The 11,860-nt window shown below is 50.7% G+C and overlaps 4 protein-coding genes across 4 annotated transcripts; 2 read left to right on the top strand and 2 right to left on the bottom strand.

Moving 5' to 3' along the window:
• Positions 1–490: 490 nt before the first annotated feature.
• Positions 491–2,323, top strand: ALTATR162_LOCUS9574 (uncharacterized protein; the record flags this gene model as incomplete). Its single annotated transcript, XM_043317208.1, has 1 exon — positions 491–2,323. The coding sequence occupies one exon, from the start codon at positions 491–493 to the stop codon at positions 2,321–2,323; it is 1,833 nt and encodes a 610-aa protein (XP_043173143.1).
• Positions 2,324–4,284: 1,961 nt separating this feature from the next.
• Positions 4,285–4,732, top strand: ALTATR162_LOCUS9573 (uncharacterized protein; the record flags this gene model as incomplete). The annotated part of the gene is made up of 2 exons (XM_043317207.1): positions 4,285–4,543; positions 4,605–4,732. 2 exons carry the CDS (start codon positions 4,285–4,287, stop codon positions 4,730–4,732), a joined length of 387 nt encoding a protein of 128 aa, XP_043173142.1.
• Positions 4,733–5,035: 303 nt separating this feature from the next.
• ALTATR162_LOCUS9572 (uncharacterized protein) lies at positions 5,036–8,331 on the bottom strand (the record flags this gene model as incomplete). Its single annotated transcript, XM_043317206.1, has 2 exons — positions 5,036–5,564; positions 5,624–8,331. 2 exons carry the CDS (start codon positions 8,329–8,331, stop codon positions 5,036–5,038), a joined length of 3,237 nt encoding a protein of 1,078 aa, XP_043173141.1.
• Positions 8,332–8,788: 457 nt separating this feature from the next.
• ALTATR162_LOCUS9571 (uncharacterized protein) lies at positions 8,789–11,694 on the bottom strand (the record flags this gene model as incomplete). Its single annotated transcript, XM_043317205.1, has 2 exons — positions 8,789–11,467; positions 11,518–11,694. 2 exons carry the CDS (start codon positions 11,692–11,694, stop codon positions 8,789–8,791), a joined length of 2,856 nt encoding a protein of 951 aa, XP_043173140.1.
• Between the last annotated feature and the right edge of the window lie 166 nt (positions 11,695–11,860).

Raw genomic sequence — 11,860 nt, 5'->3', positions numbered from 1 at the left:
TCTCAAGCTAGTCAGCAGCCCCACCATGGACGCGCCCCAGTCCAACTATCCAGATCTGTATAGGCCCTTACCAACAGCAACATCGATACGCGTCATCGAGCTTCATTCACCAGCAGATGATCGTGCCCCTATCGAATGCTCGCTCCACTTGATTGATCTTGAATGCGATACCTTGGATTTCTACGCGTTGTCCTACACCTGGGGCGATCCACTGTATCGGTACTGGTTCGAGAAAACGTCTACGACTTGGGTGCGCGATGTGCCCATCGTGTGTAATGGCATGCAAGTTGATGTTACTACCAATCTGGAAAACGCGCTCAGAGCTATTTGCACGCGACGCGGGAAAGACCGGGAGTTCGAACGTCAAGTGCAATACCTGTGGATTGTTCGTAACGCCCTCTGCACAAAGTACATGAGATATTGACTGACCTTGCATGCCAAATGTTAGGACAAGTTATGCATCAACCAGAACGATGTTCAGGAACGGAACATGCAGGTTGGCTTAATGGCCCAAATCTACAGCAAAGCTTCTTTGGTCATCTCGTGGCTAGGCCCAGCAGACAAAGATAGTGACCAAGCTTTACCACTCATGCAGCGTCTCAATAAGTTGAGGTGCTTCGACGATATGCAAGGGCATCGGCAATGCTCAAGATATTCGGATTTCATGGAGAAAAACTTGAGCGAGAATGACACTACGGAAATCGACTCGATTCACAGCAAGCAGTATGAGAGTTTGACTCGCTTCCTTGCAAGACAGTACTTTTTTCGCTGCTGGGTCCTTCAGGAAGTCATGCTTGCTCGGCGCATCTGCATGCTGTGTGGAACGGACATTGTGGACTTCGCGGACCTTCAGAGGGTCGCATTGCTGGTTGCATGGATCAAGAAGCATCGTTTCCATGACCCGATTGGGCAAGCTTTGGCCCTGCCCATCAAACCTAATCGACACTACGATCACGAAAAGGCTATTCTGGAGTTATTTCAAGATCGATGGCGGCTGTTGCACAAACCTGCAACACAGGAACAGATGCTACCCTTTACTTTTGAACAGCTCCTTGCCTTGGCCCGCATCTCTGGATGTGAAAATCCCAAGGACAAGATTTTCGCATTACTAGGCATCCTACCTCGTGGTGCTTTTGGGCTAACTGCTGACTACAATAAGACGACAGAGCAGGTGTACGTTGAAGCACTCCGAAGCCTTATTCAGGAAACGAGAAACCTCAACTGCTTGAGTTGGGTGACGGATAGATTGGTACGAAAGTTTCCGGGTTTCCCAACTTGGGTTGGAGAGTTTGAAGACAAAGCCTATCAATCAGAGCTGGCCTTCGCAAGTGTGGGCCACAATGCCACTCTGGGATCAGAATTTGACGTATTGACTATCGCGCTTGAAAACAGCCGCCTGCTTCGAGTTCGCGGTGCTGAAATCGATCATATTGTGGAGTTAGCCGAGCCATGGGAATGGCACGCCGGGCGCTTGAAGTTCGATCCTCGGTGGAACACTCTTACACTCAAGCTTCCAAAACTCTATAGCCCTACGGGAAAGACACGAGGTGAAGCGCTGGTTACTACACTAGCGGCCAATCATGTTGACCATCTGCCTCTTGATCATCAACCCAACATGGACCATTTCAAACACGTGGTGCGGCGACTAACCTGCGCTGCAGTCATCCGCCATCTCCATAACCTGTTCTACTACTCCGATACAACGAAACCAAAGACGGCGTACTCCGATACAGCTTTGTCGATTCTGCGCGATGTAGATATGCTATCTGAAGGCGATAACACTGGCTTTATCACATCTTGGGATGAAGTCCGGCATGCGGAGCAGCAAAGCTGTACCTGTAAGGCGAATCTGTCGCATACTGACGCTGGCCGTACAACTTTACCTCATCCTCCACTCGACCCGACATGTCCTTACATCGCCGATCTCAATCGCCCGGATCCTCGCAGCCATCCCTACAAAACTTCCATTAGCGACCGTATATCGCGCCTTGGGGCTGCAGCCAGTGATCCAGACATTACGCGAAATTGGAAAGACCACAACTATGGTAGTGCGATTAATAGACATGGTCAATTCCGGCGTTTAGCGAGGACAAAGAACGGCTATTTGGGTCTAGTCCCGACTAGCTGTGAAGTTGGAGATGCAGTGTGGTTGTTGCAGGGCGCCAATATTCCTTATGTCTTACGAAATGCCGGGCAACCTACTAGCGATGGAGAGACAGGAAGAGTATGGAAAGTGATGGGTGATTCATACATACACGGTGCTATGCAAGGAGAGGTATGGAAAGATGTCAAAGATCAGCTTGTGGATATTGAGCTGATCTGACCCCTGCAAACCGGCTCTACCGTAATCTAGGAACCACCTTCGATCCTCCAACTAAGCGAACCTTCTCCATTCGTTTACGAACCTCGGAAGTCATTGACGGTCCCTAGATCAATTTGTGCGGCGCTCAGTCATGACATACGACACTCACCATAATGAATCGAACCTCCCTTGTCAGTGCCAATAGTCTGGCTCCCTTGGTTTGCTAAAGGACCTCGATCGTCAGTTGCCAAGCTGTACTGTCAGAGCACGGTCGATTAATCATGAAGGTCGCGTCACCTGCTCACCTATCAATAATGTTAGCCCATTCTGCGAAGCCGTCTGTCCGCGTTAGATTCTCGGGGCTGCAGCTTCGAACCGAGGAATTTCGCGAACCGATCTTACATTGTACTGCGTTTAGCCTATAGTCCACTACAGGGTGGCCATATCTGATTCGAGTGGTGAGCATACGACTGATGTCCTCCCCCAAATTCATCAGTGGTGTTTTGTCAAGGAAAACCATCTGTAGTTATATTAGTCATGCCATCGCACAGAAAGAATACGATTGAGGTTCTATTTGTGCCGCCGTTCTCAAGACATGCTACTACTCTCCCTCCACAGCTATCCTCACGACTGCGACGCAAACTATCATTGGCGCTCAGCACAGCTTACCAACTTCGCTTCTGTGTGGCTTACCACTGAAGCCTAGCGTTTCCGCTATCATGCGGCCTCTACGGAAAGCCTAGACCTTGTCTGCGGTACGGGACATCCGGCCTCGCAGGATCTGCTACCAGGATAGCTGAACCCGGTTCGCACCAGAACACGGCCTATGCCCACATTCCAACTGCTGCCGTCAGTCCTGCGAGCACCAGGACCATTGCTTGGAAATCTAGGTTGAACACAACTCTTGCATATCAGCAACGATCCAATTGCGCCTCCTTCAGTAACAATTCAGTGCAGGCTGTCATTGTTGCTCAAGCGGGTGACTGAGCGACAGATTGAATAGTGGGCTTGCAGCCATCCTCAAGAGATGAACACATCAGATCTTTCGAAGCTAGGACCCAGAAGCAAGATCAGTGTCCACACTGCCCTCAGCTATATCGCTACGCCGACAAAATTTATGTTACTGAGTACATATATGATATATCGAGCGATGGTGCGCAGGATTATCATGCAGACGACGCACGCCTTCTCACTTTTTCAAACCCTGGTGATGGTCATCTGCATACTGCTGTGTTACTTCCAACAAGGTACCAGTCGAACCGACGATCTGTTCCAGTAATCATGACCGGGAAGCCAATGGTCTTACATCTTTGCGGCGGGTGTCATGTTTTCTGGGTGAGATGAGCAGTAGCATGTACCTATAAGTCGCGCAACTATTGCACAGTAAGATAAGCTAATCACATTGCGAGCTACTAATGAGACCACCGACCAGCGTTCTAGAAGAATGGGAGGACCAGCCACTACCAACCAGCAACACCTTGCACCTACCAACAGTGAAGCAGGAACGTATCTCCCGAGACCTCAACAGCAGGGCTTGTAAAAGCGACAGCCTCATAGCCTAGGTGTTGGAGGTACCGCCTCATGCACCTCAGAATGCGATCTTCCACGAGAACACATCGATGAGGAGCCAATGACATTTCAACCTGATTAACCGTGTCAGGCTGATGGATCATGATCTCTACGATGTGGGTCGAGGTCGCCGAGACGTCAGCCTCCGTATCTCTTCACACCAACAACTCCAAGAAAGCCATTGCGCACTCGACTTTTGTTGGGACGTCCGTGTGGAGAGGCATACTTGGTGTCAGCAGAGTAGGCTCATTAGCAGTATGAATGACAAGGCAGAGAGCAGACATTTGGCCTGCGCAGTGAGTTCGAGAAGCATAAATATCACAGCATCTGCTCATCGTTTACTCCATACCACAGCATCTTTAACACCTCCAATTCCCCTTAAATCCAAGTAAATCCATCTAGCCACCTCCATGATGCAGTTCACCACCGCCATCGCCCTTCTCATCGCTGCGGTCGGCATCAACGCCGCCCCAGCAGGAATGAGCAAGCGCCTTGATGCCATCCCCCTCAGCTTCTATTCTGGCGCCGGCTGTAACACCGGTACCGCCGTCACCACCGCCTACATCCCCACTGATGGAAGCTGCTTCCCTACTTCGCCAATTTTCAGCGGCAACACAGACTCCGCTCTAATCAGCCAGACCAACTTGCAGACGATGCCTGCCGGCTGCACTCGTAAGTCATCATCAAGTAGGGGTTAGTATGGACATGTATAGGAGCTAACGAGATGAAATAGTCGTTGCGTACTCCGATAACACGTGCTCGAGCGTGAATAAGATTGTCTACGATGCCACTGGCCGCTGCGGCACTTTCGGACCTAACAAGCCTATCTTCTCTGCTAAAGCTGCGGGTACCTGCCAGTAGATACGCAGTCGTACCCGAATGTATGGCTGGCACTTTTGCACGAACGTTTAGATGTTCTTTGGTCAATGGTTTTATTTCCCGAGTCAGCGGCGTCGGGACCAACACTCCGGCAACGCTGGCCGGAGAAAGGTGGTGTGATGTAGTGTAGCACAGCAGCGATGAACTCATCTCGTTGCCTTTTAGCTGGATTCTTCATTATTGATGGGGACGCTTCTTTTACCAATACAACTCTTCTTTGTCAGTGTTGCCCAGTCTGATAGTGAACGTAACAACCCTTCGTCTATTTACAAATTATTATAATTTCTAATCCTGCTTCCTCGACATCTTCTTAACAAGCGTCTCCTCTGAACTCCCTGCCTCGGCCCCCTTGGTACTCACCACATGGAACGAAAAGTCCAACTCCCCAACCAACCCCTTCACCGCTTTTAACAACCGCTCAATATCCATATGTATACACCTCGTACTTATGCTCATGACCGCAAACGCCGCATACCCCGGTTCTGCGATATGTCTTAGGCTCAAAATCTCGGGGTCCACCATCTCCAGTTTGCGGGATAGTTGGGCACCCGGTGGGGCGTGGAGGTATGGAGGGAGGGGTTGTCCGTTTGTGATGCTGGAGGAGAGCATAGCGAGTAAGGATGTTATTTCGTGGGAGGTAACTTTTGCGGAGAGGATTACGCGCCGGAAGTCGTTGAACCATTGGGCGGAGTGGTGATCGGAAAAGGCGGCTTCGGATGTTGAGGGGGAGGTTGGGTCAGCGGATTGGCGGTTGAGCGAGGGGTGGGTGAAGGCCTGGGAGGCATAGCCTAGGAGGGCGGTGTAGTTTACGATACTGCGTGTATTTGTGTTAGCCATGCTCCCATCGTGGCTTTATTTTGGGGTAATACATACTTTTCGACATAACCAATGATCTTTTCGTACTCTTCCTTAGGGAACTTGCCTCCGAGGGGGAACTCCCATTTTACAAATCCGGCGTGCATCTTCAGTCCTTGTAGGGTGAGCATCTGTTTGGCGAAGACCTTATTCCGGGCTTTGACGAGCTGGTAGCCTGGACTTTCTTTGTCGCTTTCCTCATCGCCTCCCAGTTCGCCACGGATGCGACCCATGACCTGCTCGTGCATGATGGAATACATGTTTGCAGAGAGGTACAAAGCGCCACCGAGTTTCTGACGGAGTGCAGAGTGTTCGGTGATAGGGTAAGGAAAAATGGTCCAGAAGAAGGCGACAGCTAGACCACCGCAGACGGTGGCGAGACGGTAGGGTCCGAGTTCGTAAATCGGGTATGCCGGTTGGCCTGTTGTTGCTGTTGCAGCCCGTTCTCCAATCTTGCGAACTTGGAGTTCGTAACCGACGATCATCGTAACAGTAACCACACTGATCATGCCAACAATGACCAGATCCATACGCTTCAATGGAATGTAGAAGCCGATTGCGACGAAGAACCAAAGGAGTACCAGGATACCTGGAGTTTTCTGTCCAGGGATGTACCATATGAGCCAGGCTACTACCATTGCGACTGCAGTACCAGCGATCCTGAGTATGAATTGAAAGATTGATTGACCGGCTGTTGGAGTCATAGATATGGCGACCATAATAAGCGCCCAGACCAAGCGTTGTTCGACGAAGAACTGTTGCGTTGGGCGAAGAAAGGCGATGACAGCGATACTCAGTGTTGCACACGCGGCGCGGAAACCAAAAGCTGATTCGGAACTTCGTAAGAAACGTGAGACGCCACGAATGCCATTGCCAAACTTTTCCCACGCGTTTGCAGGTGGCAGATGTTCGGGATCTTTCTTCTGTTTATACGCTTCGCCCATGTAAACAGTCGTGCTGCTCCTGTCGAATCCTGCAACCGTTGTTTCGTCTTCGGAGTTGGAGTCCTGACTCTGGAATATGCTCTTCGCCCATTTCTTGAAACGCCGTCCACCAGGCCATATGAACTTGCTTTTTGCAGTTGCTTGATCATGCTCGTCCGCGAATTTGACAAACTCGATTACTGAGCGACTGATCGAGCTCAAGAGAAACATGACGTAGAGTACCATGAAGAGCTGACGTTGATCCCGTTTTCGCGTGGTGATGCTGGGCATAAGCTTTAGAGTTTCTTCATCAAGTGCTGACGGCGACGAGAAGTAATCATCGCGAAGCTTGATGCCCTTGGTTTCGACCCAATGGCGCAGGGTAGGTTCCTTCCTGCTAAAGAAGGCATCGGCTTGCTTCTGCATATATTCTGCGAAGCCCGCTTCTCCTGGTTTGATGGCGTCGCCCTTCGCTTCAGTATCGTTCTGGTTTTGACCCTTCTTCTTTTTGGGTGGCTTGACGAGCTGTAACTTCAACATTACGTGTGCAAGTCCATCGTCGAGAGCCTGGAAGATGTTGTTGAAAGGTTCATGGACAAATTGAAACATATTGTTCCATTCCTGAACGGTTTGTCTGCGGAGCTCCTCGTCGTGTTCGTCCTCTTGTCCGTCCCAGTGGTTGATTTCAGCTGCACGCTCAAAAAGATCCATAACCGAACCAAGACCCAATATAGGGAGCATGATCGACCTCAAATTTTTGAACATGGCCTCAAGGTCATCTGGTGTTAATTTTCCATAAGCAATTTCGCGTTTCGCAAATGGCAGGTCCGCAGTGAGCTTTCCGTGCAATGCTTGCAGTGCTCCAGTCATCTTCTTGATAGCCTCTACTTCGGGCCTGACTTTGACCTTCTTCTTGCCGTCTCCATCCTCTGGTGTGTACTTCTCCCCAAACATATCACTTGTTTCCAAGCTGTGAATGTAGCCCTTGTGCGCGCCAAGTGCTCCGCGCAGCAAGCCGATGTACCCTGCCACCTCCTTCATCACCACCTTGCGTGATGTAACAGGAATAATGAACAAGCTCACTCCCGTCGCGATCGCGAATCCAGTCAAGAAGGCCTCAAGGAGTCTTCGGATGAAGGCCTCGCATTGCGGTACTGTTTGAAACAGAAAGCCGTTCGTCGCTGCAACATTGACTTGAATGGCATATATGATCGTTGGAAAAGCCAGTTGCGGGAACTTCGCCTTCATCGCGTTGATGGCATAAATCTGGAAGAAGAGCCATACTCCCAGAACTACCGACTGCGAGGGGTTATAACGTTGTGGTGGCGCTCCAGGTGTAGTCGTGTGTTGTCGAGCTTTTACTCCTGTCCAGACCATGAGCATGGCAAGGGCTGAACCAACACATGTCGCCAATATATTCATCATCATCGTCTGGATGAACTTTGCACGCGGCATGATACAGAATCCGAGGATACTAATGATAGCTGTTAGGTAGCCCAGCGTGGTGAACGTTTGCGCAACATCCGTCGCCTGGTACATGGCCAAAGCAATTGTTGGGGGTAGCGCGGCTTTGCCCATCATCATGAGCGTAGGCACATCCAGACCGAGTTTATCCCAGGATGCTTTGAGTTTTGATGGCTTCTTCGTCTTCTTGTCCCCATCTTTCTTGTCCTCCGTAAGTGTCGCATCTTGTTGATATCCATCTGATTGTTCCTGCGCTCCAATTGGTGACTCCGTTGCTGTGTTCGTAGAACCCGCCTCTTCCTTGTCCACAACATTCCGACCCGTCGCGGTTGACGCCATCGTGGCGTTGAAAGTTCAATTGACCACCCAGGTATATGTAGGAGAAGTGAAAGATCGAGTCAGGGAATTGTTAAGACATATTGAGATGTGCTTAGGTGTAGATCTCTCATCAAACCCCTAGGGGATCTCATCCGACCCTCCGAACGTGGAGTCGCGCGCCGCGCTCGGCATTTTTTCCACGCGCGGTCGACGTCATGGTCCGTGATGTGAGTGGTCAAGGATGGCGCTAGGGCAGATCTAAGGTTTAGTGCACATTACATCCCAGCCATTCGGGCCTTCGGTTGGGTGGTCTCTCCGCTCGCAACTGCAATATCAGCGTACGGTATGGGCACGCAAAGACCCGACCAAACTAGTCCGGTATGTTTGTATTGATAGCGTCGGACTAAAGAAGAAGATGCCTACTAGATTATATGATCTGTGGTATCTTCCGCTATATACAAATTTCAAAAGCAACCTCCTATACAACAATGCGCTCGAAGCTGTACTTCGGCACCCGTTTGCTGATCAGCATACCCATCTCTCTCTTACTCCGCTGCTCCTTCTTTCCTCCCTTGCCATTCTTCATCTTCTCCACACCTTGATCTGCTTTGGCACCAAGAGGCAACATAGGCAGATCCTCCTCGCCGTCAAGCTTGCCTGCAACACCAAATGGCTTACCTTGTACCTCTAAAGCCTTATTAGAAGGCTTCTTTGATGTTGGCACAGTGGAAGCATAGCGCAGAAATTCTGAGAGTAGACCACGTATGAAATGAGCTTCGAAGAAACCACTCAGTGCTATGGATGCATCCCTGTTCAGTGATTTGAGCATGTCTTCACCAGTCTCGGACGCAGAGATGGTGCTAACAGAGGCCAACCAAGCTCCCGCGCCGATAGCGTCGAGTGTGGTCGAGAGAAGGGACGCAATGATAGTGACTGCATGGTCGTCCGGGTCCTCACCTGAACTCTCAATAGCGGGTGACTCTGTATCTACGAAGCCAAGTGGCGAAGACCATCCGCCGTTCTTCAGCTCCAAGTGTAGGAGGCGAATAAGCGAATCGAGGTCTCGGCGTGGCAATGTCGAGCGGAGAGTTGCACTGACTATTGGGGCTGAGAAGGTATGGAGTCGGATCAAAGCAGGGCGCAGTGTATGGCTTCGCGTCAACAGGCCATGATCAAGCACTGACAAGGCATGATCGATTTCGTGCGAGGCTGCTTCGAGCTCAGAAGCAAAGTCGAGGTCCATCTCATCTTCTGATGGATCGGCGCCGTTTGTCAAAAGCTTCGTTGCTTCATTATCCTTTGGCTCATCATCTATACTCTGGATAAGAAGCTTGATAGCCTGAACGACCTCGCCCACTGGGAGGAACTGAGTGTGATTGAGGACTGCCGAAAGAATGTGCAGATCGGGATCGTATTCGACCAAAGCCTTGACGATGTCGCCGTCCACGATAGCCGATGTGGACTGCATTTGTTCGTTTGCTCCTTCAAAGATTGATCGGCGAATGGACTCTTTCGTAAGATGCCCAGTCTGTAGAAGCCATTGGAAAACGTTTGGCGGAAAGAAGCCGACCCTCAATTGTCCGTGTGGTTGCTCCTCTGTTGCATCTGTCCAGTAAAATATCTTACTCAACGCATACAGCGCATACTGACGGTATTGCTGTCGTTGGTGGCCAGGAATGGTTTTGGGCATTTTCCATTGAGGTAAGTCGTCCTTAGAAGGCTCATCATCAAGCTTGTCGACAACCATGGCATCTTCATCAGGAAGGCTTGGCCCTCCTCCGTTCGTTAAAGGTCCGCCGTTAATCTCGTTGTCATGTTTTTGCGCTACATCAGCAGACTCGATTTCAATACCCAGGTCTGATGCGAAGAGTCGCTCGAACTTTGCAATCTTGCCCTTGGCAGCATACTTGTTCAGCTTCCATTTTCGCTCCTGCCATTTCTGGTTATCGCCTGTGCTGGGTGTTGTCTCGAGTGCGATTCCTTTTCCAAGAGCATCGATAAGGAGAGTACCCTCGGTTTTGGTCCTTTTGCGCGATCCTGCACCTCCGAACTGCATACCAAATATCTCGTCCTCTCGTGCAGCTACAACCAGTCCAATATCGGCGTAGTAAGCCACCAGGCTGCAACAAGACGCTGTTTGTTGATCACCCTCCGGCTGCGTATGCTTCCTCTTCTTCGACGGGCTAGTAGACTCCAAAGTGGACGGGCTAGGGCTCATGGAATGCAAAGCTTGCAAGGAGTTGTACTTGACGTCGAAGACGCGGCATGTGTTTTGCGACGTAGTAAAAATGACGTCTTGCGAAGTTCGGAGGAAAGAGTCGACAGTCAACCCAGGAAGGAGGAACTCTGAGTAGAGTTTAGGTACAGTTCCGGACAAGTCGTAAGATAACAGGTTTCCACTTGCAAGTATGTGAATGGCACCGCTGGAAGGGTATAGAGCAATCTGCGAAGTAGAAGCTCGTGCGGTCGAAGTCTTTGGCTGCGGCAGGTCCAACGAAAGTAGGTGCTTTAGTGGCGTGAGTTGGCTCGTAGTGAGGTCGGCAGACCTTGGCTGTACTTGAACAAGTGTCAATGCCCTGTTTCCATCTGGTTTGCGGTCCACAACGCAGATAACCTGAATAAGGTCTAGAAGATCTGAGGTCTCGTCCGGTGTAGGATCCAGAATTGTAGCAATGTCTTGCCGGCTTCGCAGGAGCCCTCGTATGACGGACCTGGCACTAGCCAACGTAACATGCTCAATGTCGGTGTCGGCTTCCCTAGACGGTAGAAGTGTCTTCAAGTTTGCGACCCATCTAACAACCTGGAGATCTGCCGACAGAGACATGACATCTCCGTTATCGAAAGTCGCCAGTATGTCATGCGTCGTATCGTTGGCTGAACCACCAGGCGCAACAGGAAGTGAGTCTAGTGTAGTGATGCGCGCAGTGTCAGAGGGCGTATACGAAGTTTTGTTGGTCTCGGTATGGTCGCCGGACGACTTGTCGTGAAAGCACACCAGTGACGGCTTCTCAGCTGGGGACGACCCAGCCAGGGAAGCATAGGTGAAGCGTTGAGTCAAAGTCTTGGACGCGCCTTTGCGATAGATGGAGAACGGGGCGGATGCGAAGGTTGCGCTTGGCGGTAGCGCATACGAAGTTATAAGTTGAGGGTTTTGGAGCTGGAAAAGATATGAGCGCACATCGCACATCGCACTGTGGTAGTACCTACGCTGTATATAGAGACGCCCTCTCCATCGACACCGACAGCGATCTCAGTGCGCTTTCTCTTCTTTATGCCGCTAAGGCTGCATACGCCAGCAGCGTGAACATGTCCATCGGTAGAGCTGATCGGTTTGGACAAGGACGCCAATGTAAATGGAGCGCCAATCGGTTGGTCGAACGACATAGTGTTTGCCAGACCTGGTCGTCGAACAAGGTGAGGTCTGCGTGAACCGTACGGTGAGGCGCGTGCTTTGGTTTGCGCGGTCGAGTATCTTTCGAAAAAAAGTTGGAGCTCCGGCAGAAAGGCAGGCGGTGCGAAATCTTGGCGAAGGCTAAAGTGTGGCTTTAGT

Source organism: Alternaria atra (genome assembly GCF_907166805.1).
Source record: "Alternaria atra isolate CS162 genome assembly, contig: 30, whole genome shotgun sequence".
NCBI lineage: Eukaryota > Fungi > Ascomycota > Dothideomycetes > Pleosporales > Pleosporaceae > Alternaria > Alternaria atra.
This window is presented reverse-complemented; position numbering and strand designations above follow the sequence as displayed.